The 26,169-nt window shown below is 52.8% G+C and overlaps 1 protein-coding gene and 1 long non-coding RNA gene across 12 annotated transcripts in view; one reads left to right on the top strand and one right to left on the bottom strand.

Moving 5' to 3' along the window:
* Positions 1-26,169, top strand: part of SMG6 (SMG6 nonsense mediated mRNA decay factor) — a 105,503-nt gene that overhangs the window by 31,806 nt on the left and 47,528 nt on the right. For all 11 annotated transcript variants that reach the window (XM_023939221.2, XM_086858859.1, XM_086858860.1 and 8 more), the window contains exons 11-12: positions 21,397-21,513; positions 22,023-22,194. In XM_023939221.2, coding sequence (XP_023794989.2) covers positions 21,397-21,513; positions 22,023-22,194 — 289 coding nt within the window. The remainder of the gene's footprint in view (positions 1-21,396; positions 21,514-22,022; positions 22,195-26,169) is intronic.
* Positions 22,144-24,521, bottom strand: LOC147649620 (uncharacterized). Its single transcript, XR_015278348.1, has 2 exons — positions 24,349-24,521; positions 22,144-23,851 (listed from the first exon to the last, which is right to left on the bottom strand). It is a non-coding gene; the product is annotated as an uncharacterized LOC147649620 (long non-coding RNA).

Genomic DNA, 26,169 nt, shown 5'->3' with positions numbered 1-26,169 from the left:
CTACGCCTGAGAAACTTGTAAATGTGCTTGTTGCTCCATGGCTGTAACAAATCCTTGGTGCTGGGATACAGTGGTGCTGGCAGTCGTGATGTAGTGTCAGTGGCATAACAGTCACAGTGTGAGGAATTCTATGAAATTTTTAACCCCTGAATAAGAGCTTTTAAGTAAAGAGTCAGGTATTAAGGAAAAGGAAAGTTAACAATTAAATGCTGTGTTAAGCACCTGTCCTCCCTCTTACTTACACCAAACACAATCCTGCCCCATCTCAGCCTCAGTTTCTCCCATTTTTGGATTGTGCTTGGTCTGTCCCAGACCTTCAGTGAGGCAGTGGGCAGCACAGGAGGTTGGGAATCATTCATGATAATTTATATCTGCTGCTCTTTGCTTTTTTACTCCTATTCTTTCGCTGTGGTGTGGGTTGGCTGTGACCTGTCAGGGGTGCCCCTGTCCTGGCACGTGTCCCCCTATGGGATTTGTGTCATGTCCTCTGTGTCTCTGCTCCCAGCCACTGCCACTTTGTCATAAACCAACCAACCGCAAGGTCACCGTGTGCTCTTTTGACAGGGTGACTTTTTCTGTGCTGTGTTTAAACTGGTTTCAAAAGCAGCCAGCTGTGAGCAGCACGTGGCATTTCACATCCTCCTCCCAGGCAGATCACTGCTGTGGTTACCTGAACCCTGCAGTGGGTGCCAGGGCTCAGGTGAGCACCACCAGGGCTCTGTGGCCCGTGCCCAGTGCAGCTGAGCTGTGCCTCTCCCCAGAGATAGCACCAGGCACGCTGGAGCTGGTCTCAGCTGCCTGTGCAGCCGGGCAGCACTGGGAAGATCCTGGGAGATGAATTGGATCTGTTGTTTTCTCTGACAGAGGAAGCCAAAGAATTCCCACATGAAGTGCATCCCCTGCTGTTGAGCATCAAACAGTGTGTTCCTGCTTTGTCCTGGGAGGCATGCAGCCAGTGAGGGTCCCGCTGGCCCGGCTGCCTCCTGTCAGGAGCACTTCAGGTGTGAAAAGGCTTCTTGCAGACCTCAAACCCACGGGGCAAGGAGTGCCAACCCGAGGCAGGGAGGCAGAGAGAGGTGGCCACTCTACATGGCAGAGACTTGCTGGTGCTTTCCAGGATGGGACATAGGTGGCTAACCAGTGTTTGGGGCCATCCTGGGCTCTGGCTGGGATGGGACCATAGTGGGGTGGCCCGTTTTAACAGTTTGGTAGCCATCTGCACAACCAACTCACAGAGAAGTTTGGATCCCTTTATCCTGACCACAAACACTTCAAGAATTTTAATTTTTTTTTAATTCTGTAATTTGGAGGAATAAAACTCTGGTTTCTGAAAAGACTAATTGAAGCCGTGCTTGCGGCAGGGGCATCTCGGTGAGTGGAGAGAGAGAAACCCCCTCCCAGCCCATCTGTGCCCAATTTACTCCGATCTGGCCTCACTGAGGCTTTTTTCTTTCTCTCTCTCTTTAATAATTTGTTTTATAATTCCTGGAATCAAACCCATCTCAGACACACTGTTTTATTTTACTGTATTATTGGATTATACTTCCTATAAATCACTGGATGTTATTCATAGGCCACCACCAGAATAACTTCCCCTCTCCCCCCGCCTCGATGGTCCTGCATTCCAAACAAGCACACACCAAGGTGGGGGTGCAGCAGCACGGGGCACCCTAGAGACACTTCCCGGAAATCCCAGCAAATTTGCCTGGCTGCGGGTGTGAAGCATCAGGCTGCAGCACCTGGATGCCTTCTGGCACTCTGGGCCGGTCGCACTGTGCCGTGTGGAGGTTGTTAGGAGGTCGGGGTTAGGTGGAAGTGGAGAGGGGAGGGGGCTGCCATATGTGCATCCTCAGCACATGTAGGGAATGAAGTTGCATCCCCCAGGGCCGAGCAGAGTCAGGGCACAGAGGCACAAGGAAGGTCTGGCCAAGTGCGTTGCTTTAGCTGAGGACTGGGAAAGTGGAAAAGCAGTGACAGTTTGGGCAGGGTGACCCGTGCATCTGCTCTGCCAAGGGCAGTGGGCGAGGAGGAAAACCAGCTAGCTGTGCCCTGACAGAGGGACTGTGCTGATGCAGGTTGTGAGGCAGGGCCAGGCTGGGCTTTGCTCTGCAGACCCTGGCTCTGTCTTCTTGAGCTGATGATCCATGGCCGGGTTCTCTGTTGAGGGTGGTGTCAGCTGGGAAACCTTGAAGGCTCGTGCAGAAAGAGAGGTTTCACAGCAGCAGCTTCAGAGCAGTGTCTGTGGCTTTTGCCACACCAGTGTCCTCAGGCCAGGGCTGAGCAGGTCAGTGCTGCAGGGGTTGGAGAGACTGCCTGGCTCAGAGTGGATCTGCTGTCACACAGCTCTGACTGCAGCCTGTGCAAGGACTGGCTATGGCACGTGCTGCTCCCTGAACACTGACACCAGCTTGAGACGTGGATCTTGCCCAAGTCTTGATACACACAAGGGAAGATGTGTAGGTCAGTGCAAATCCCCTGCAGCACTTAAGCAGGTACAGGACTTCCTGTTTTCATTGGAGAGGACAGCTCAGAGCCCTGAGATGAGGCTGTGCTGTGGTAACCAGCAGCTGGCTCTGCTGCCATCTCGCCCTACTTGCAGCCCTGGACACAGCAGGTCTTGCTTTGCTGACCACACCTGCTCAGGCATGCAGCCTGAACCCTTCAAATATCCCTGGAGATGATGCAGAGGCTGGTGGTGTCTGCCCTCAGCAGAGCCTCAGCTCTGACCATTGCCACGAGCTGGTTTCTGCCACTTGGACCTAGCTCTGCTCGAAGAACTGACTGCAGCATCAGAAGAGGCTCAGAGGAAGCACCTTCTGATCACCTGTGGCAGCCTCATCTCGATGTCTTCTGACGAAGCTCTAACCACATCTTACATGTTGGAGCTGACAAAAGGTGAAGACAGTCGAATGCAAGAGAGTCCAATGCATTTGCCTGAGTTTAAAAATAGCAATGCTGTGGGTAACTGCCTTGGTTTGGTGGAGTTTTAAAACTAGACACAAAAGAAAGCTTAATAAACCTCAGGCTGTAGATAGCAGCAGAAGCAACTTGATCTTTCCCTGTCTGGGGAGCAGAACTGAGTCCTTTTCTCTTAATTCCCCTCTTTGTGCGGTAAATACAGACTTCAGCTGTGGGCTGTGACACCTTTGGGCTAAACCACCAGGAGGCTGATGAAGATGTCACACTGCAGGGCTGTGTCTGGGGGTTGCTAAGTATCTGCAGCCCTGTGCTCCATTGAGAGCAGAGCCTGAGGTCCCTCCACCTGCCTGGGGGACTCGGTTTGTAGTGCAAAGCCCACTTGATGCAGGGAGGCTGGAGTTGAGCAGTTTGACATCTGGCTTTCTCTGGGTGCTGGGGCTTTGGTTGATGAACAGCAATTGTGGGCTGAGGTGTGTGCACTGAAATCTCCAGCTGCACCTGGCAGTCGCTGTGTGACTGTCCCTCTGGGACTGGGCAGTGCTGCCTTTAGCAGGGTGGTGTTAAGACATAACACTTCTCAAGGCTTTAAGTTTGGAGGAACTGGATGTTTAATTTATCCTTCCCCTCCTTTCACATTGCTGCTTGTATTTGCTTTGCGTTTGACTGCTAATCAGGAGAGGAAACCCGAGGAGGGCTGGGTGATTCTGGTGTCCATCCTTCCCCGTGCTGCCTGCCTTGCACAGGGGCTCCTGACTGAGCTGGCTCTTTGGTGTCACTGCCTTGGCAAAGGGCTTTTACACTGAACCTGCTGTTTAGTGATATCTGCAACTCCCTGTGTCCAGACACAGCCCAGACCCTGGGATGTGTGAGCAGGAGGAAGGCTTGAAGTGGTGCAGGGAGTGATACCTGCACTGCTCATCTCAGGAGCCACACAACTTCCCGTGCTGAGCCTCCTGAGGGACACGTACGTGTCCAGAGATGGCAGCTGACCCTCCAGGGTTTCTCCCCTGAGCCACTGGGAGTGTTGGAGGTTGGCACAGTTGCTGGGAACTGTCGGCGCCTTTCCCTTCAGGGAAGGAAGCTGTCTCGGACTTGAGACACATCAGTAAAGTTCAGGTAAAATAATTCTGGCCCAGACGTGTCTTCAGAGTCCTGCTCTCGGGCTCTTGAGGCTGGTGGCAGCAATGTTTAGACCAAAGTCTTCCTTTGCTTATTCCCCTCTGTTTCCTGTTTAAAAGGCAGATTGTCACATATTTGGGGATTTATTTACCGTAATTGGAGTTATTTTCCTGGCTGCTGGCTTCTGCCCTCTGATGCAAGACTCCTTAGTGAAATGTGTGTCCAGAAAGCCATGTGACTTTTTTTCCCCTTGCCACAAGTGCCAGCAGGAGATGCAATAATGAACGCGCTGCAGGGAATTTCCACTGGCAGTTCAGGTTTCTGAAATCTAGACGTTGGCTTGGGAGGCAAAAGATTGGGCAGGGCTTTGTGGCAGGGAAGGGAAAGGTTTCCAGCAAAATTGAGTGTTTGCTGGTGTGTCAGACTCTCCACTCCTGCCCTCCAGCTCAAGTGCAGCAAAGTCCCCATCGAGTGGTGTTGGATGAGCTTGCTGGGGGCTTCTGCCTGCTCTGTCTGTCACACAAGCACATCCTTACATTTGTCCTTGAAGCTGTTCCACAAGGTGATACCAGGATCTCATTTCAGGGCAACAAATGGAGGGGAAATGATTTGTAAACACAAAGCCTGAGTCTGCTTTAGAGCCAAGCTTCAGCAGCCCAAGCAGCAAATCAGGACAGGTGACAGGTGAGGTGAGGTTGGAGAGGTTTTGCTGTGGTTCCAAGGCATGGCCAGCTCTGCAAACGCTGAATCCAACCACTATTTAGATGAAGAAGCAGCGTTGGTGTGTAAAATGAAAGGCAGGAAATGGAGCAGTGGCACACTGTATCCATCTGTCCTGCTGTGGAATGAGAAAGGGGGTGCTGAGGCAGCTGTCCCAGGCCTCTGCATCTCCCCAGCTTTGGTGGTGGAGAAAGCGAGGTGCCAGGGAGTCAGAGTGAGGTGCACCAGGTGCAGCAGCTTTCGTGAAGCTTTAGATGTTTGCAGCGTGACAGGAAGTCCTTTTGCTTTTAAAGAGATATTTCTGATTCTTTAATGTGCCTTGCACCTTTGATTTCCTCACGCTTTTAAGTCAATTACTGTATTTCTGTTTAATTCTTTGAGAGAACACTGTATAATTAGACTAAGTATGCTGCTTTGTGAAGTTGTAAAACTCTTGATTGAGCTTGCGGGGCTGTTTTATAACCTTCCAGGTGTAGGTAAGGAGGGCAGGTTTGGGTGCAGCCTGCCAGTTTGGTGAGAGTAGTTCCTTGCCAGGGGCTGCCCCACGGGCTCATCCCCTGCCAGCTCCATCCTGCCTTCCTCTTTTCACAGGCTGCAGTCACTCTGGGAATCCTGTGCCTGGTGCTGGGGGGGATTGTTGGGATCTCTTCTTGCCTCAATGTTGAGATCAGGAATGGCAGCACAGCCAAGGCTGTGCTTGTACTCTTGAGTGTATCTGAGGAGTTGAACCCCACACAGGTTTAGGGGTGGAGAACTTTTATTTTCCCTAACTGGGCTGTGTGTGCTATGCAGCACAGAGCTGGCTGTGTCTGTGCTAAGTGACAGGAGGAAGGTGTGACCTTCAGGTGTCACCCTGGCTGTGTGATGCTCACTCCAGCTTCACTGACCAGGACAGTTTAACCCCGGCTGAGTGACAGCCCTGAAGATCCGTGGCCCATCCCTAATGGAAAGGTCATCTTTAACGCTGGTCATTGTGGCAGGTGATGGCCATGGTGGCCTTAGGGCTGGCAGGTAGGTGACACACAGAGGGCACAAGTGATTTGTCTGCCCCCGAGACTCTCGGGTCCCACCCCAGAGAAGCAGACAGGAGCGTGTCGCTGTGGAATGGGAAGGAGATACCCCATGGGGATGGGTTTGGCTGTGGAGTTTCTCCATTCCCCCCTCCTGGGATCATCTGGCCCCCTGACCCAGGCTCAGTGAACTCCCGGCGCTTCTCCGCTGGCCCCGGGGCGTCTTGCGAAAGCAGCGCCTGCTCCTCGGGTGATGGCACGGGGATGGAGAAGGAGGCTCCGGCTGCCAAAGGCGCGTTGGGAACAGCATAAACCCTTCAGCCCAAGGAGCCAAGGGCTGACAACCCTCGTGCCTGGTGCTGGGAGCGGAGCTGGTCCCGCCCGGGGGGCCCCAGGCGCGCTCGGGGCCGTGGCGGAGAGCGGCCAAAGGCGGCCACATGGGCGCGGGTGGTTCTGGAAGCAGGCGCAGCGGAAGTGATGCTCCCAGAGCCATCTGCACGGGGAGCAGGAGACGCGCCCCAGCTGGTGCGAGGCCCTGGCAGCCCCGGGAGCTGCCGTCTGCTGGGCTTTACTGCTGTCTACGTTGAAACACGGCTCGGGAAAGGATGGGAGGGGGGTCGATGGCACGGTGCCAGTCCCGGTTCTCCTGGCCTTCTCGTTCCTCTCTCCTCCTCCTCCTCCCTGCTCCCTCCAATGCTTTAAAGTCACATTTCCAGGCCAGACATAGAATTAATCTCTGGGCACTTCACATTGCTGGCAGCGCAAAGCAGGATGTGGGATCTTTTTTTCTCTCTCTCTGCGTCTTGGCTGACTTTTTTACCTCTCGAAGAATTTGGAAGGGCCGTGAGATTCCCCCCACCCCCCCTCGCCTCAGTGCCGTGCAGTTTTTCAGCACGCTGATCACCCTGCTGTGGCTTCACCCTAATAGATTTCATATGCTGACACAGTTGACATCAGTACCAAACTATTTTACATGTGATCTGGTGTATTTCCTGAGGAAATCTGCAAGATATTTATTAAGAACTAATAAAATAAACCTCTCCATGAGCTTTTAGGTAGTTTTCAATTTTTCATGTCTCTCTCGTTTCCTCTTATCAATGAGTTTCTATTTTCTCCCTCCTCTCTGACCATTGCAAAAGGAAACAAAAATAAATGTTTTAAACCGTTCCTGAATGGACACTGGGAATATTTCTGTAGTGATGTATTAGCAAAGTCGTATTTTTAGGGCTGTATTGTCAAGACTAAAAATATCCCGCTGCATGCATCCTTTTTATAGGGCTTTGTGTGTGTGTGTGTGTGTGTGTGTGCTGAGCGTTGTACAAGTTTGCACCAATGTGCAAAGGTCTTTGTACTACTGCAGCGTTGCCTCCCCATCACAGCTGGACTCCATTAGGCCTTGGAAATTAGTGTAATCCTGGTTAAGAAAGGGGAAAAAAAAAATTTAAAAAATTAATCAATCTCGCAGAGCCGCGTTTCCCCAGCTGAGCCAGGATACCTGGAGCTCCAAAGGGCTCCAGCAGCCGGGGGTTTTGCCATGGCTTTCCTGCCACGGAGGGTGTTCCCTGACGGAGAGCAGCGGCTCTGCTCTCCCTGCTTCCCCTGGAGCAGCCGGGTTGAGGCAGGACGGGCCGTGGGCTGCAGTCACCCGGTGGGTTCTGCTCAGTTGTCCCAGCTGGGAAGCCTCTGGGGCTGTGCTGTGCTGGCAGGCAGCAGCGTGTGTGTGCAGCAGGGAGCAGGCTGGATGCTTGGCGTTCTCAGAGGGATTTTCTGCCTTTCTGCCATTTGTGTCTCCTTCGATTAAGTGCGATTGGAACAGAGAGAACCAAAGGTGGGCGCCGGGCTGTGAAGCCGCCTCCCCTCTGCGCCGATTGCGGGGGGACCTCTGTGCCGCGTTGGGGGGCGGCTCTGCTTCTCCGTCACATGTGATTGATGCAGCCCTTTCCAAACACGATTTCCCCTCCGGCTGGCGTCCGTGGATCCCGGCGTGGCGCTGCGGCCGTCACTCCTGTCCCCAGCAGCAGCCTTGCGTCACGGGTGGTGGGAGCAGCGGCTGACGGGGGCCCTGACGGCCGGGCCAGCGCCGTGCGCATGGTCCACGCTCCGCGCTCCCCCTCCATCCTCTCCGTGTGCTCGTAGCTTTCCTGTCTGCTGCTGTCTGGAGAGCCACAGCCTCTCTGCTTCCTGTAGAGCAGTTCAGCAAAAGCAGTAATTAGGGCCCGTAAAAATTTATTTTATTAGCGAGAAGTGTTGGTGGGTAATTGGCCATAATTTGAACCCAGCCAGATTGGAGATTAATAAAAAAAAATTTCATATATATATATATATGTATATGTATACATATTAAAAAAAAAAAAAGCAAACCACAGAGAGATCTTTTTACCAGAAACACCAGGGCTGTGAGCTGGAAACCCTTCCTGAGGCGGGTGGGACAGGACGGGCTGGCGGCTGCGGAGAGGGCGGCCGGCAGCGAGCGCCCGTGCTGTACCCGTCCTTGAGGGTGTTTGACACTGGCATGGGAAGAAAGGAAACCTTGTTTTCCAAGAACTCTGTTCTTTCTCAGCTTGATAAGCATTTAAAATAAAAGCTGCACAATTGGAATTGGCAGAGCATCCTCATTCTTTTGTCTGTCTGTTTATTTTTTTCCCCTCATCCCTCGACATGTGCGCTACAGCCCAGGGTTACTACACCCCGTGGAACCACAGGCCTGGAACTCTGCAGGCGTGCGCTGAGCTCTGCCCACCCCCAGCCTGGCTCTTTGAAGCCTGGCAGAGCAACAGAGATCCAGCCCCGAGCCTGGCAGCCTCCTGATGGCCAGGGCACTGAAATCTTTGACAAAACATGAGTTCTCAGCCCCTCTCAGCTCCCTCTTCACTCGCAGCAAACCCAGGGCTGTGGCTGGAGCTGGAGCACTGGTTTTGGAACCGGGCTGTGACTGCGCTATATGGACCCGATGGCTTTGGTATTTATAGGCTTGGTTGGAGCAGCTTGAGCGTGGCCAGCGGAGCGGGAGCGGCTTGAGGGCCGACGCTCATCCCGACGGAAGGCGATTGGAGAACTCCCCGCTCCGGGAGGACGGAAGAGCCAAGCCCCTCTGCACTCATGTCACGCGCGGTTACTGCTGGTTGAATCACACCAGGGAGTTACTTCAGGCTGCTAGCCCTGGTTGTTGCTTTGGTGTAAGTTACTCGGGGCGTTCCTACAGGTCCGTAGTGCTTATTTTTTGCTTGGCAGCCTCGGGGCTGGGACCTGGTGTAGCCGTTTCCCAAGGAATATTTTTGGTTTGAAAACTGAAGGTCAGCAGTTCGCAAGGGCTGCGCTTGGAGCCAACTCTGTGGTTCGCCTTGTGCCACCGGGCCAGCAGCACTTGAAATCCTGATCAATTGATCTGCAACAATATGAAACCACAAAGGGTGACTGCCAGTTAAAACTCCCTGTCTCGCCCCATTTTCCCCACCCAAAGTGTCTTTCTGCCCATATCCCCTTTCTTGCTGCCTGTCTCCCTCCCTCCCTTTCGGCTGTGTATTGGAGTTTTTGTCTATCTTTTTCCATCTCTCTGTCTCTTTTCATAACAGTTTTTAATAATGTTTTAGTTAGTTCCAGCCTTTTCCCTCAATGGATCCCATTGGAAAATACATTTGAAAGGAAACAGTTATACACTTCCCTTCCTTTGAAACTCTGTTGGCACCTTTTCCAGTGCAGTAAACCATACAACATGGATTTTCAAAGTTTCCAAACACAGACATGCTGGCGTTAAATTTATGAAAAAATATTTTATTCGGCTGTATAGTAACTATGAGTCTCCGAGCTGCTGGTCACAGTGAAATCGAAGCTCGCTTTGGAACTGCAACAGGTTTTCAAATCTCTGCAGGAAACGGTGCTGGAGCCCACAGCTCCCTCGTGTCCTCCTGCCAGGAGACACAGCAGCAAACAAAAGGGGTGCTGGAGCAAGGCGAGCCCAGCAGCCCCCAGCACAGCCTTTCCTTCTGTATGGCCATGCTGGGAATGCTGCAGCAGCAGTAGCTGCAGGGAATATCACAGCTGTGCCAATCCTATCTCAAATCACGGGGGAAAAGAGGAATTTGACATACAAGTGTGATGTCTTACGCTTGTTAATGAATGGTTAATGAATGTGGAGGGTTCAGGCTCTTCAGTTCCTGAGTGCCAGGAGTGTGGCGGGGGCTCCATCTCCTGTGTGAGGCTGCATGTGCGTTGGGACCCGAGGCTCCGTGTGAGTTGGAGCACTGAGATCGTATTTTCTAACAGGAGCTTGGATGTTAAACTCCCTGGAATGGTTTCTCTGCATGCTGCAGGTTTGTGCCTGTGGTTGTGGCCCTTTCCCGCAGGGAATCGCTCGCTCAGCACCTGAGAACCTCCCTTGGCGTGGCACCGCTTGGAGCTGAATTTTTTCCAAATTTCTACAGAAGACCACAGCCCCCATTCACCACCAGAGGTCTGGTGGGTGAGTCTGGCTGTATCCTCGTGAGGAGCATTTTGAGGGGTTGTTTCCAAACAGAGCGAGCCTCAAAGGCTGTGCCCAGTGGCACTTGAGGTGTGATATAAGGCACACAAGGCTTCCTGTGATAGACAGGACGATGTCAGGACAAAGAGATTCCAGGCTCAATTTTCCTGTTGTCCTTTTGCTTGTAAGCATTTCTTTCCATTCTCATCAGAGTTTTCCAGAGGAGCCACTGATTAAGAGTTATCTTTGTGCTCGGTGCAACATGGAGTGCAGGAAAAGCTACAAGATTCACTTCAAAATAATTGGATGGTGTAAACTCACTGGTGTGTGCTCAAAGCTTGGGTTTGGGTGCCTTTTTTCATGGTACCTCTAACAGGTACTGATGGGGAACTGAGTAAAAGAAACACCAGCCCCTTGACTGCCCACCTTGAGATGCAGGAGATGGAGTTCTAAAAACATAATCCTTCAGGAGGTGCCTTTGATCCTACTCAAAGCAGAGTTGCCCAGTGTCTGCAAATTCCATCCCCTCTGTGTCACCAGCCAGCCAACAAGTGAGGGACACAAAAATATTTCAGCACATGCATTGGGAGGAGTTAAAGGGACTTCTGGTTCTCCCTGAAAGTTCAGCACCAAGGTGAAGGATGGAATCAAGTTCTCCAGCTTAATCCCCCCAAACCATGACCTTGTCCTGCAGCCCTGAGCCTCACTGAACACGTGCACATTTCAGCACATCAGAACACTCTGCAGGAGGGTCTCTGCTGCCTGTTAATTTTCTGTGTTGACTGAAAATGGTACCTTGAGGGGAGAAAAAGCGATGTGTCGTTAGGACAGCTTTATGGTGAGTAAGTGTGATGGAGTTGACTTGAAGCTGCAGAGATGCCTCCAAGTCTGGTGTTCTGGGAGATTTTTGCAAGTGTAATTTCCATAGTTTTCAGAAAAGCGAGCTCCCCTGTGGAACCAGGCTGACCTCATCTGGGATCCTTGGCTGGCATATAAATCTGGATGCACCACACAAAATTCCATGCTGCAGCAGGAATGCTGCATGTGTGGGGCTGGGATCCTCTGGGGAGAGCACTCACTGATGGTGCCAGCAGAGCAGTAAAGGGGCTGGAGAAGGGGCTGCTGTGCTCTGCCTCACTTGGTGCTGCTTCAGCCCCCTTTTCCACCTGCTTTTCCCTCTCCAGTGCCTCACCTGGCTTGGTTTATTCCTCTGTCCAAGCAGGTGAACCAGCTGCTGCTTTGGTTTGGCATGAGAGATCTGTCTGAGCACACAGATTTCCATAAGGCTCCCTCCTTGGCAAAGCAGGATTGAGGTGGCAGAAGGCACACCCAGACCCCTCTGCTGTCCCCTGCCAGACTTCTGGTTCCTTCTCCAAGTGTGAAGGTGCTAGGGATTTTGCTGAAATGGTCAAAGAATTTTTAACTTGAGAAGAACAATATATTCTCCCTAACCTCATTCTGGCAAATGGCTGAACCTTTGTAGTTGAAATTTCCCCAATAAATTTAGCTTGAAGAAAGCTTTTGGCATGAAGGATTGCAGCCTAAATGGTTAAAGTTTGGCAATGGTCTTAGGAACTGAAACCAAGCTCTAATAATGGAAATTGTTAGGTAAGAATCACTGCAGGCAGAGTGGCTGAGCTGTGCCCCCCTTGGTGGGGTGTCCTGGGGCTGGGGGTGCCACTGCCATCAGCCAGGGAGGCTGGAGGGACCAAGTAGGGCTGGAGTGGGAGGTGAGGAGGCAGTTCAGGCTCTCAAGTGTTTGGTGAAGATTTCCTGGGATTTCCTGCTTCCCAAGACTTGGGAGGAGGACAAGGATTTCACGTCATGGTTTGGCATTTGCTTTGCAAACCGCCACACTGGGCTCTCAGGAAGCCGTAAGAAGACGAGCAGTAAAGGAGGGAATGTGCTGAAATGGAAGCTCCACACTTTGCTGTTCCTGCCCCATCAAAGGCTCCTTCCTCTGGAATGCTCCTGTGTGCAGGCACTTGCTCTCATGAGCTTTAACTGCAGGCTCAGAGTGCTCACCCAGATTCAGTTCCAGGCTGTCTGCTCACGTTTTGCTGTCAAGGACATGCCCACCCCCAGCAAGAGCTTGTGGGGTGCAAAATGCTGCCTGTTACTTGCTGCTGTTTTCTGTCCTGGTAAAACTTCCCTCAGGGCTGGATGAAATCTCTTGGGAAGCCCTGTTCACACCTCCTCCCTGTTGTAAATAACATCTGACACAGTTATGGCTGAGCACACTCAGCTCCTGGGGGGATGCTGGTAGCAACACTGTGCTGCTGTATAACCCAGCCGGGCTCCCCAGCTCCTCACTGACTCTTTTGGTGAAGTTCATAGCTCTGGCATCTTCAAAAAGAGCTGACAGATCTGTGCAGACAGAGGATAGCCCATCAGGGGTTCTCTTTTTTCATTCTGCATTATTGCAATGCCCCTAAAACCCTTTTCCATATCTATCATCCATGGCTTTTCTTCTTGCCTGCAATATTCCCTGTTTCATCTGAACGCCCTGCTCGCCTTTGGGCCTTTTTGCCTTTGCAGCATCTTCAGTCACATCCTGCTTGTGCATTTTATGGCCAATATTCCCTCCACAGGAAGAGACAGCTGGTGCCAGGCTGGTCTGGAGCTATAGATATGCTGATGAGCCAGCGTGCCAGCTTGAAGGGACACGCTTCCTTATGAGCCAGCCAGGAGTTACATACATTTGGATTTGCCAGCCTTTTAGCTGCCAGAGCGGTCAAATTCACGTTGCTGTCAGTTGTTGGCAGCAGGACCTGTGGCTCTGGGGATGTGCAGTGAAGACTTTGCTGTGCCTGTGTCAGAAGTGCCAGCGTCAGCTCCCGTGCTCAGAGCAGCTCCGGTGAGGGCAGTGCTGAGAAATGAGAATTCCTCTGGCAGTTCTCCAGGTTTGCCAGCACGGATGAGCCTGGAGGTGCCTTTGCTCCAGCTGTGATGGTCGGGGACTGGCGTGTCTCAGTGCAAATGTGACTAGGGACAAGTGGGATGGATGTGCCTCCCCAGGCAGGGGGAGTGTTCCTGACTCTGTATGGGCTGTTCCACATCCCAAACTGACTCCCACAGCCTCGCTGGGGTCAGGGGGCAGAGCAGGATCCTGGCCTTGCTGGCTGGGTCAAGCACCCCAAGCGTGTAGGGAGAGCTCTAAAGTGCTGCTTAGTGCAAGTGGAAATGGCTTCAATCTGTGTTTTGACTGATGGGTCTTTTCAGGAAATTTCTGAGAATAACATTTCTAAAAATGGCTGCTTCTTTCCACTGATATTTCCTGGAAAAGGCTGTAGTTAATTTTAAACCACTATCCTTTTCCCTTTTCAAGTGGAAATGGCTTTGTGATTGTCCTCAAGGCTAATGTCATTCTTTGTGACCTAGCCCAAGTTGTGTGGTGGGGAGGGACATTGTGCCACTGCCATTGCCTCCTCTTGCAGGTCCTGTTGGTCTTCCAGAGCTGCAGAGATTGGGGTGTTGAGGCTACTCTGTGCATGTGTCTGCTTTCCCTGTGGAAATTAATAACTTCTTATTAAGTTAGTATTATTAATAGTCACTTCACAATGGTGTTTTCTGTCGTTGACTCCTAGCCAGCCCCGAGTACACAAGAAAGCTGTCCCTAAAATCATTCCCTAAAGCTTTGTTCATCAGGGGCAGGAAGGATATACTGAGGTGGTTATCGCACCCCAGGTGCAAGGATCCAGCCCTGCCTGGGCTTAGGGACAATCAGAGCCAGAGACTCTGGATCAGCCAAAGGGAGCTGGCAGCACAGAGCTGTCTGGGGCAGGCGTCCCCTCCGTGTCGGGCAGAGCGTGGCTTCCCCTGTGGCTCCTGGGCAGGCTCTCTGCTTCAGGTGGGAATATGTCATTAATTTTTATACCTTCCCCTGTAAACCATCGACCGTTTTTATGATGTCATGAGGGATTCCTTAATTTTGCAGCTGCTTCCTGGTTACGTCAGAGAAGAGCCTCCCGTCCTAGAGCCCAGTGCTGCAGTCCAGGATGGCTGGAAACAAATGAAGTGTTGAATATCTAATGGCTTCCACAGGGAGAGCTGCTCCATCCTCCCCAGGCCCCCGGCATTCCTCACCTCCTAGGCCTCCCTCCTTCCCTCCCTCGGACAAGGCAGGGTTGCAGAGGGAGCTGCTGGCTCCTGGGCGGCCCCAGCTGCTCTGGGAACACGTGCAGAGAGTTCCCCGCTGCTGCTGCTGCCACCGAGACCCTCCCAGGATCTTCTGCCTCTCCATGGGGAGACATCAGTGCAGGGAGGTGGATTGGGGGCATCCAGGTTATTACTAAAATCCAGAGGTTGCTTTGGGAGGGCTCCCAAAGTGCGGGGATCCTGTGTGCTGCAGGTGGGGATGCTGGAGGGGCTGGGGCTACCATCCTGTTTCCTCAGAGTCTGGGACCATCCCTCCAGGAAAGCTGCCCATCATTCCCAGGGTATCAGCCAGGGCTGAGCAGTGCCTCCAGGTTCCCAGGCTGTCTCTGGAGGGCAGATGAGTGCGTGTGTGACTCGCCAGTTCCCAGAGCTGGGAGTGCCAGTGACTCACAGGTCCCCTGTGACGGGGTGTCAGGGAAATGCCCCACAGCTCTGAGCATCCCCCTCACTTTGGCTGCTTTATATTCCCGTGGTTGTGTGCGGTCTCCACCAGCCTGGGCCAGCAGCAGGGCTCTCCTCACCCATTTCCTGCAGACAGCCCCACCCCGGGGGGCTGCCCTGTGCCAGGGCTGTGTCTGGTGGGCAGTGACTCATGGGGAAAGCTGTGTCTGAGCCGTGAGGGAGCAAAGGAATTGTCTTCAGGTGGTGTCAGCTCCGAGGTGAGCAGCCCTGGTCTGTTCCCCTCGGGGCAGCAGCCAGCTGGTGAATCAGTTGTCTGTGCCTCCAGAGTTGATTTGCTGACACATCAGCTGGGTGCCTTCGCCCCCAGCCCTGTGCTCACCGAGCTCCTGCAGCTCCCGTGTCCCCTGGCCAGCCCATTATGTCATCCTTGGGATAGTGTCCATAGAACTGTTCGTTCTTTTGAGTGCCTTCCCGTACAGTCCTTCACCCTGTCACCAGGAAAGGTGGAAAGGTGGCTTCAGCTGTTGTTCCCTGGGAGCAGAGCACATCCTTGCTGCTCTGCCAGCGCTGGGATCACCTGCTGCCAGCTCTGCTCCAGGCTTCCCAGCCTGGAACCACAGCTCAGGTGAGGACGGACAGGCCAGCATGGAGACTGTCCCACTGGAGCCCTCCTGACGCTTGGCTGGAGCAGTCTGGTTGCTTCTATCAAAGGAATCTGATCTCCTTTGAGATTTGTTGGCTGGGATTGTTTTTAACTGTGGAAGGTTCAGCATTTCTCCTTGTGTTTTGTTAGCTGGGATGGGTGAATGCAGGAGCATGTCCACTGCTCGTTTGTAATTTTGGGGATTGCTGGGGCTCCTTTCCACCAAACTGGGGGCACACTCAGAGCAGAACAGCTGGGAGCCCTCACTCCCTGCCCCATCCCTGTGAGCAGCCCACGTGTGCTGTGCTCGCTGTGCCCCGATTGTCTCCCGCAGGATTTCCTTCGGCACATGGCACTGGAGCAGCCACGAGAAGCTTCCTCCAGCAAATCCCTCTCCTCGTGGGTGGCTGCCCCTTGCTCTTTTCCCATTCCCATTTCCTGTGGTTGGTTGTGTTGCCCTAATAAAGGTTTGGCACTGGTGTTTTGCACACCCTAGTGGGAGAGGGGATGTGTTTATCACTTTTCCTGGAGATTATCTGTTTAAGCACTCTCTGACAGTTACAATAACAAGGGCAGCGCGTTGTGTTTCCCAGCAAAAGGACACTCGCTGCTGAAAGATGTATAGCACTAATTAGAAATACATAACATCCGGCCACATGGCAGCCTTCTCCCGGCCGCTCCATTTCCTGAGCTCAGACGATTTTGACGACAGTTGGTTTATGTTTTCCATGAATGTAATGTTCTCTGAGAAACACAAATTTCTCCCCGCTACAAAAGTCCCCTTTTTCTCTCTGCCTCTCAGCCTCTCCCCTGTGGAACAGGTAGATTTATGGCTGCAGGAGTCCTGGGTCAGGCTGGGTGAGAGCAGAGCCCTCAGACTCTGGGGAGAACCCAGGTAGGAGCTTGCAGAGGGCGCTGCAGCTGCTGATCCACCCAGCTCCTGCAATCGCTGCAGGAAACTGCCTCCTGGTAAGAAAACAGCTCTCTCTGTGCAGCCCAGACCTCAGCTGGAAAAAAACCTTCTTTCCTACAAGCAGAGAAACAGGAGGACTCCTCTTCTTGATCTTCAGAAAAAACACCCGTTGCTGGTTCCCAGTTGCAGTCCAAGCTGTTGTTGCAGTCTGATGCTCATCAGCTCCCATTTTTTCCATCCCATCCCTCTCCCTGTCTTGCCTTTGAGCTCTGCTTCAGAGCAGATCTCCTGGGTGCCAGTTGGAGGAGTCTGGGTCCAATCCCCAGCTCGCAGCAAGCAGCAGTCACTCGTACAGGGACATTCGTACAGAAGTCCCCACCTGCTGGATGGGAGCAGGGCAGTTGCTGTGCTGCCTGTAACACAGGTGAAGGGAGGTAGGAAGATGGAGCATGCTCAAAGAGGTGAAATCTTAGCAGGTTTTAACTGTTGAAATGAATTCCTATTGAGTATGAAAAAACTGCTGTCTTTCAGATGTTTATAGCTTGGCCAAGTGTGGATGGATTTCTAGTAGGACAGGAAAACTCCCTGTTAAAAAGGTTATTCTTCAGCAAAATCTCAGATCCTTGTTCCAGGATTTGCAGTTGCTAGATCAGCTCAAGGAAAAAGCTGTGTTTTTTTACAGATGGGGCTAAGCCACTCTCTTGTTTCCTAGCTTCATTCTCACAAGTGGCTGAGCTGTTTAGGCTGAAGATTTCCAGGAGAATTCAGGCTGAGGCAGGCACCTAGCATGGAAACTTCAGCAAAGTCCAGTCAGCTAGAAAAAGGGGCTGACAAATGGCAGGTGTCAGGTAGGGTGCTCAGAAGTGTCACAGCTCACGTCCTGCTGCCAGTCTGGCCTCCAGAGCCCTGACCTTCACAGGGCTCTGCAGGGCTCTCACTTATTTTCTGGTGCAGAAGGACCAAATCTTTGAGGCAAATTCCAGCTGTGAAGTGTGGGGTAGTACAAATCAGTCATTTCAAAGTGTTTGGTGACACTCATGCTTTAAAATGCTCTGCCTGCTCCTTTCTAAACCCATGCAGCATTCCACGGACCGGAGTTTTGCTGATGTTGATGTGGGGCTACAAATGGTCAAGAAACAGCTCCAGCCTAAGGAAGCTCTTCAGTTGAGGCTTTTTAGGTCCCCTCAGCTCCCTGCCGTGGCTGCAGCGTGGCTCCAGGGGCTGTGTGTTGGTACAGCAACACAGACCAGGGTGTGAATTTACCCTGAGTCAGTCTTGGCTGCGAGTGCAGGAGCTCTGACCTTAGCTTGTGGTTTAACAAGCAGTTACTGAGGCAGCAGTGCCAGCTTTGCCCACCCACCCCTGCACCCACACAGCACCTCTGAAGGTAGTGGCACAGCTGAGAGGTGACATTTGTGAGCCCACTGAGCTGCGTGATGGTGTTCACAGGGTGGCTGCCAGGTGACAGCTGAGAGGTGACGTGACAGGAGCTGTTTATCCAGGGCTGGCATTAACAGGGACGTTTGCTGGGATACCAGGGGAGAAAGGTGGAGGAGAAATGCGTTGTGGTTGGTGGTGTTGGATGATTTCCTGTGGAGTGTCACTGCTGTGGCTGCTGGTGGCACAGAGGAGCCACAGCTCCAACTATCTCAGAGCTTGTAACCTCGTGGCCCCTTCCTTTGTTTGTGATTTCTTTCCACAGTTGCCTGACACCTCCATGGTGTGCCTCAGCTGCACAGCATGGCTGGGTGTGAATTAGGAGGGTTATCTGATTGCAGCCCCATTTGGGGTTTCAGGGGAGGAAGTGGAGTGGATTTGTGGCAGCTTTAGCTGTTGGGATGCCATTGATGCCACTTGAAGCCTCTGTCACTGAGCTTTTGGTGACAGCCTGCAGGGGTAGGATGCAGGGTTGCTGCTGGACCTGGCACTCATTCTGCTTCTCCTGCATCCACTGTGGATCTAGGCAAGCAAATCTGGGAATTACAGAGTTTGCCCTGACTTGGACAGTCAGGATCTCTCTGTCTGCTCTTGTTGGTCTGTGGCAGCTGATATTTCCATTTTTCCTAGTGCTGTGCAACTGCGGGGACAGAAGTGACCTAAGTGTCACCCCATCCTCTGAAAACATCTCTTTTCCAATAAGTTTGTGTCTTACTGTGCATTACCAGCAGCACAGACCATTGCTCAGCTCAGAAGTAATGATGCCCTGTGGGCTCCAGAGCAGATTTGTTGCTCCAACCCTCATTTCAGCATATTTTCTACAAAGTGTTTTCCTCTTAGTGCCAGGCTAGGCTCGGTCACTGAGTGGGTGCAGAGTTGGTTTCCTTATTGCCCATCACTCAAAACATTTTGCAGGTTTCTGTTTGAACACCCCAAGTGCTTTTCCCTTTGACTGTAGCCTCACCTTGTCTGTCTCCTGTGGCAGGGGTAGCCTGGGGTTTGTCACCACAGCCTCTGTTAGCCCGGGCCACTGGCTTCTAGCTCCCTGCTCGGGGCAAGCCAAAGCTCCCAGCCTCCCAAGGAAAGTGGTGAAAAGGCACAAAGAGAAAGTTTCTTCTGATTTATGGTGCTTTCCCTCTTTTGTCCTACAATTCAGCTGCTAAGAGGCTTTGCTGGTGCATGTTGAGGGGTCTTGGACAAGCACCCACCTGGATGTTTGTCTTTCTCTGCTGGAGGAGCCTCCTGGGAATGAGGCTGATGAGCTCATCCGGTGAATGAACTTTCAGGACTGGGGGAGTTTTATGCATTTTATGAGTTTAATGATGAGCTGACAACACCCATGGTAGCTGAGCTGGAACTGTGTGACAGCAGCCCTTAAGTGTGGGTGTCCTAATGCTGTTATTTGCACAGTGGGCAGCTTTTGCTCAGGGCTGAGCATTGTTGGGGTGCATCAGAGCACCGTGGCTTTATGAGCTGGTGGGCACACGGTTTGCGTTTGCAGCAGCAAAAGGTGTTTGATGGACAGCTGGCCCTGCCACAGCTCAAGTGCAGGAAACTTTTACTGTATTTTGGTAAATGTTGTGGGGAACTTGTAGCCTGCAGCTACTGGTGGCTGTGGGAAGGGCTGAGACCAAGCCTGGCCACAGCCACCACAGAGCACTGGTCCAGCTTCTGAAGACAGTCTCTGAAATGCACCCTGAAATATGGGATACTCATCACCTTCACTATCACAAATACTTTTAAGCTTTGTGTGTTTTGGAGGGGGTCAGGATGCAGCTTTTGCACCAGCTCAGTTTGGGGGTCACTGTGAGTCTGGTCTGAGCGCAGTGCCTGCAGTCCCAGGGGCTGCCCACTCAAAGTGTGGGGATCCATGCTGAAATGCCCAGAGGTTTTCACCACCCAGGGGAGTTGCCAGACTCAGGTGTGGCAGCTGGACCACCGTGGTCTTGTTGTGTGTCCATTTAAAACAAGAAGTGAAGACAGTGCAGCGTCTCACGCGAGTGCAGGAGGAGGGAGCACGGGGAAGACAACTGTAATTTCTTGGACTGGACTGTGGCCAGAGCACTGGGACTAACACTCTTAATTGTGGGAAAGGCTTCATGAAAGAGATTTACTGTCCCAGAGTGGTCACATCTTTAGTTTTATGTTTCCTCCAAAAGCTGACAGCCCCTGCAGTACAGCACTTCCTACCATTGCTCTGCAGCACCGGCTCAGCTCTGGCTCTGCGAGCAAAGCACCCTCATTCAGCCACCAAGTGCCTTTGGTGTCACCCTGGGTCACCCTCCACACTGGCTGCTGAACTCATTGACAGCTATAAGAAATGTGTCAATCCAGCCTTCAGATGTCCCTCCTTATTTTTCCTGCATTTTCTTGATGCATTCTTGTCTTTTTTTTGATGTTTTTAACCTCCCACTGCACTCCTCTGAAATGATCTGTCTTTAAAACCCCAGTTTATGCTGTGCACCTCAGGTGTTTTGCTAGCCCCAGCTTAAACATGGTCTCGGTGTCTTGCTCTAATCCTCTTGCTGTTTGCTCAAAATCCCTGCTCTGCCACATCTGGGCAGTTCAGCTCCCAACACCTCCGTGCTGACGTGCAGCTGCTGCTGATGTCTCCAGCAGAGGTGCCTGGGAGCTGGGGGACTCTGGGGGGCTCTCCCTCCCTGTCTCAGCCCTGGGGCTTCACTCACCCATTCAGAGTCAGTACCTGTGAGTTTGTAAAAATCCTCTGCCTGGCTTGGGGCAGCTGCTCTCAGGGTGAAAGCTCTGATCCTGCAGTAAGCCAGCAAGGAGCATCCTGCACAGAGCAAACGGTGCTGATGGGTAGGAACCCAGTAAATGTGTGGGCTCTCCCCAGCCAGCCACTCCCCCAGATCCTGAGAGGATGTGAGTGGGGAATAGAGTGAGTTGGGAGGGCAGAGGCTGCTCTTAAGGCTTAAACCTCTTCTGGGAGCTCTGGGGCAGGCTGGCATGTCCCACAGCACTCCTGGCCTCCCCAGCCTAAGCCATGCCTGGCTCCAGGCAGTTCCCTCGAGCCAGCTCCCCGCTGCTCTCAGCAGCCTCAGAAGTGGTTTCTGGCTGGGTGTAGATGTGCCGGGGGGATTTGCTCTCTTTCCGAGCCGGCTTGTTTGGAAGAGCTGTGGTTGTGTGGCATCTCCTTAAATAACAGTTCCAATTAAGCTCTCTTGACAAGCTGTTGTGTGACTGCAAAACTAATGGGAGGAGCCCCTTCCTCAGCTGCTGAGGTTAAAACTCCAGCAGGGACAGAGATCAAACATGCAGCTAATTACCCTTTTAACACTTAAACATACCCTCTCCTCAGGGGAAGGCATCAGCCCCGAGCAGCAGCTTCTGTGCTGGGAGCCCTGAGTGCCAGCCTGGTCCTGGCTGGCTCAGCACACGCCATGGGGTTGGGCATGGTGTGGTCAGGGTGGCTGCAGCCTCTTCCCACTCCAGAGCAGCTGCTCACCACCTTTTTCCTCCCTACATGGAACAATTATGTCTGGGGCAGGTGTAAGTAAGGGAATTGCTCACCCCTGCCCCTCGTGGGATGCAGAAAGGGAGGCTGTGAAGGTGAAACTGGATGGAACATCTGACCCAAAGCCTGTCTGTCTCCTAGAGTGCATCTCTGAGGATTGCCGCTCCGTCATCCAGGAACAGGCCACGGCCCTGGGGCTCTCCATGTTTGCACTCCTGGTGAGGAGGTGCACCAGCCTGCTGAGGGAATGTGTGCCAGGTAAGGGCTTAGCAGCAGGATCCATGCAGGACCCCACCAGGCAGCCTAGTGGGGTCAGGCCTTCATTCCCTGATGGTTTTTACATCACTTACCCTCTCCTGGGACCTTAGGATTCTCCCCCAGCATCCCAAGCTCTGCCCAGGTTATAGCTAGATCCACTGCAGGAAAGCCCCTGATGTGTGCAGGCACAGGAAGAAAGGGATAGACTGAGGCTGTGCTTTCTGCCAGCAACTGGGAAAGTTCCCAAAACTGGGACCTGGGAATCCTATCTCTGTGATTGGTGTAGTGGTACCCTGCTGCCCTCAACAAAAGGGATCACAAACACCCTGGCTTGCCTTCTGGGCCAGTCCCTGTAGGGAGAACAGATCTGTCTTTGTGCTTGCTGTGGGTTGTGGCTGTTCCCTTGTGTGTCCCAGGCTGGGATGTTGGGATCTGTGTCATACTTTCCCAGTCCCTGCCTGAGCCTGGCTGTGGTGAGCTGCCTCAGCTCTCACGTCTTGTATTTGCAGTTCAGCCACAAGAGATGGAGCCACAGGAGGATGAGGAGGACGACATCAAGGTCTCTGCCCTGCCCCAGGACCTGAAGGAGCTGCTCCCCAGTGTGAAGGTCTGGTCAGACTGGATGCTTGGCCACCCGGACACCTGGAATCCTCCTCCAACGTCTCTTGAGCTCCCCAAACAGTATGTGCACCCTCTGGTTTCTGCTCCCTCCCTGAGCTCCTCGTGCCACCCTTCCCCCCTTGCTCATGCTTTACTGCTGGCTGTGCCACCGTGACCTGAGCACCCAAGCAAGGCCCACTGCCCAGGGAAGGTTGGGAATTTGTCACCCTTGGTGACACAGTGACTTCTTCATTGATGTGTGAGTGGGGCTGGAGGGTGGCTGCCCTATGTTTCCATGTGTTAGGAGATGGCTTATGAGGGGGATTTTTATTTTCTGCTTAGGATGTACATCTGGTTTTGTTGGGATACCCTTCCTTTAGGTGCTCTGCTGGCCCAGCCAGCTGGACAGGCAATGCCTTCCTCTGGACCAGAGGGAACTCCATTTCCAGCATAGATGTTTTGTTACCTTTATTTTGACTGAGGCCAACCTTGGTTGGGCTGAGCTAGCCTGGAGCAGCTTGCCCGTTCGTGGAGCTCCAAAAGTCACCTCCCCTCTGCTTCAAAAACCGCTTCTCCCTACCCTGCAACGCACAAAAGGGTTAATTTTCTAAACTGGCTGATTTCAGCCCATTAGTCCATAATGCGGACTAGGCAATTTGCATATTTTTGGACAGAAAATGGAGCGAAGGGGCCAAGTATGGAGTATGCGAAACAGCGTCTGAGCATGCTCCGTAGCTGCTTTCCCGCAGGATTTTCCATCTGCCTCCGGTACTCCGGATCCAGAGCCTGAAATCACGTCTTATTGTTAATCCAAAGGAGCCAGAACCCAGGGTGATGGGAAGGCGCATTAAGAGTAATCCAGCAAAGTGGCTTAACCATTAATGGGTCCCCGCTCCGTGCGTCAGGTCCAGTCCTGCTCTCCTGGTTTATTGCCTCTTGCTCCAGTTCTTTTTCATTTGGCTGAGGAAATGGAAATCTCACACAGGAAGTTCTGGGCCTCATTTTGTGGAGATGGAGTCTGTTTTCTGTTTGTCGGCTGCTCGGTGTGGGACCGCTGCCTGCTCATGTGAACTGCTGCCCATCTTTGGGCAGGAACTCAAAGTGGGATCCGTCACGTGAGCCTGGCTGCACCAATCCCCCCTTCCCCTGCGCAGGGAGCCGCCGAGCCCTTGGCCACGGGCAGCCTCGAGATGGAATTTCTGATGGGGTTCACGCAGCCAGCGCTCGGCGCCTGCCCTGGGATGAGCTGCTCCCCCTCCTGCGGGGCACAGGGCCGTGTCCCCCCGGGGTGACGGAGCAGGTGTGCGCTCCTGCCTGCCCCTTGGGGTGGGAGAAGGTGGTGGTGGTGGTGGCAGCCCATCCCAGGGCTCGTGGGGGAGCGGTGGGCATAGACTGGGGGCTCGGCTCTGCAAGATGCCGATGTGTTCAGTGGAGGAATGAGTGTCTCTGTCTTGCTTGGCCTCTCCATGGAGGGTAGCTGAGCAGCCCCTCTCGTCCCACTGTGCCCATCCTGCCCCATGTTGGCTCCCAGCTCCTCCACCCTGGTGCTCTTTTGCTCACATCGAGAATCTGCCTTAGCCACGCTGCTCTTCCAGCCCAGACCTCTTGTGTGGATGGGTGTTGGTGGTCCAGGACTCTGGGACAGCAGTGGCTGAGCTTCCACAGAGATGCAGGTAGTGATGAACAGCAGGGAACCAGCTCTGCTCTTGGGCATGACCTGGGATTTGGAACATTTGCCCTGGGGATAGGAAAAGAAAAGGAGAGCGCTGGGTTAGTGTTTCAGCTCTCTATTGACACAAGCCTGCTGGCTGCCCTGAGGCTCTTCAGGAACAGGTAGAGCCACCGAGTCCAGGGGTTTAGATAGGAACAGCTTCAAAGAAGTTCAGAAGTAAAACATGGGTCAGAGCAGCAGGCGTGGTGGAGTAAGCCAAGGTTTATGGGCAGGGTGAGCTCAGGAGCAGGGAGAGCACGTGAGGAGCAAGTGCAGATGCCAAGTTACAGAGCTGAGTGAGGGGCCTGTGCCGTGTCACACATGCTCCTGCTGCTGGGATGTGCTGTGAGATCCCACCACTGCCAGCAGAGAAGCTGGTTGGATACCCTTAAACCACTCTCCTTGCCTCTTGTGATGGCATGGGCACAGAAAAATGATGTAGACATCTCCTGAAGCCCAGCAGCGCCCTGCAGAGATGCCATGATCATGCTAAAGCTTCTGGAAAAAACAGGCCTCATACCCACCTGGAAGCCCACTCAGAGCCCAGAGCTCACATCAAAGTGCAGCTCATCCCGGGCCAGAACGCTGGGCTGGGCTCGTGGCCAGCAGGGCAGCTTGGCAGGACTCGGCTGGAGCTTCGGGCCAGCGCTGTGTGTCCCAAGGCCTGTCTTGCCATGTTTGCAATCGTTCCTTCTTCATATGGGAGAGAGCTGGGGGACTTTGAGAACGTCTAAACTCAGCCCAGCTGTGGCAGTTGGTTTATTGCTTTCAGCTGGTACTTGAACCCGGGTCCTGGTCTTGGAGTCTTTCCCAGGTTTAATCCCCGGAGCTTTCTCTGCAGCTGTATGACACTGCGCTGACCCCGAATGAGGATAGGAAAATAGAAACGGTGCCAAGCCAGAGTCTCTTTTTCATTTGGAGTCTGGCTGTCTGCCCATGACCAGGGTTACATAATGGGAAACATAGCTGGGGCTCTGGAGAGCCCGCGTTTCACCACGCTGCCCAGACCTTCGCGTTCTGATGCTATATATCTTCCTAATTGTAGCTCGGATGCATTTATCACACTGCTGGATTTGAGTCCTTACAATAAAAAAAAAAAACAACAAAACCAACCCCACACCAAATTCCTCAGCTCGCTGCTTTCCCTCTTGGACAGAGGCGGAGGGAAAGGTGTGAGAGGTGAGCGCTGCCGAGAGCCAGCAGATGGATGTGAGCCATGCGGGAGTGGGCTCCATGGAGTGGGATGAGAGGTTCAGGAGGCTGTGTCTTCAGGGTCCTCTTTCTTGGTGGGAGCTTGGGAATGAGCCCTGGTTGCTGGCAGGCATCCTCTCCCCACCTGGGGGCTCAGCAGTCTTGAATCCAACCCAAGCGAGAAGCTCCATCTTTCCCCACATCCACAGTTCTTGGTCTGGTGCACTCCTCCAGCTCCTGGCCACACTGCATGGTCATCACAGCTCAGGGGACGCCCTGGAACAGCTTTTCAGTTGTTGGACTTCCTGACTACCTCTCTGTGTGTATTTGAGAGGTGAAAGGTGTCCTTCCTATTTTGGAAGAGGTGCTCAGTGAGCTTTCCATGACTCTTTCCTCATGGGTTTCCAGAATAGGAGCTAAACTTAACCTTGGACATCTCTGCTTCAGTGCCTTGGGAATTGTGTGTCTGAACCAGGTGTTGCCAGGTCTTCTAGCAGCAAGCAACTGTCACTTTTGTATCTTAAAATTAATTTCTGTCTTCATGTTTCATGGCAGACCTTGTGTTGAGTTCTCTGCAGGTGGTTGTTTAAGGCAATTGGAGAAGCATCTTTCAGACCAAATGTCCCCAGCAGTGAATTGTAGAGATTGGGGTGTAAAAGCAGGGATTCTGGGAAAAAGGGAGCAGGATGGATCCCCTAAGGCAAAAACGTTGGCAGCAGATGGGTCAAAAGGTGCATGTCCAAGGAGGCTGCTGTATAAGTGACTCCATCCCTTTTTGGGACATGTGGCTGGGAAGAAGGTGAAGAGGGCTGCAGAGAGCTGCTCCTTGCCACAATTAATCCATTGCTAAATGAAGCACAAGGACTGATGGGGAATCCACTGGCTAGACAGATGCTGCTGCAGAGCTGACCCTGGCGAATCCATGCTCCTTCCACGTGGGGCCAAGGGCCTCTCAGTTTGTGGAGACTGTCTGCAAGCATTTAAAAATGGTTAATTTAAACCAAGTCTTAAATTAAATCCAAAAGCTGTGAGCACATTCTAGAGCTTACCTTCCCAGAGAGATGTGCCAGATCGCTCTCATCACATTGCTCTTGCAGAGAAGTGTCACTGAGATGGCAGCTCCCACTGGGAGGGATGGACAGAGTCCTGCACAG

This window comes from Cyanistes caeruleus, chromosome 21 (assembly GCF_971803275.1).
Source record: "Cyanistes caeruleus chromosome 21, bCyaCae1.hap1.1, whole genome shotgun sequence".
Lineage (NCBI taxonomy): Eukaryota > Metazoa > Chordata > Aves > Passeriformes > Paridae > Cyanistes > Cyanistes caeruleus.
This window is presented reverse-complemented; position numbering and strand designations above follow the sequence as displayed.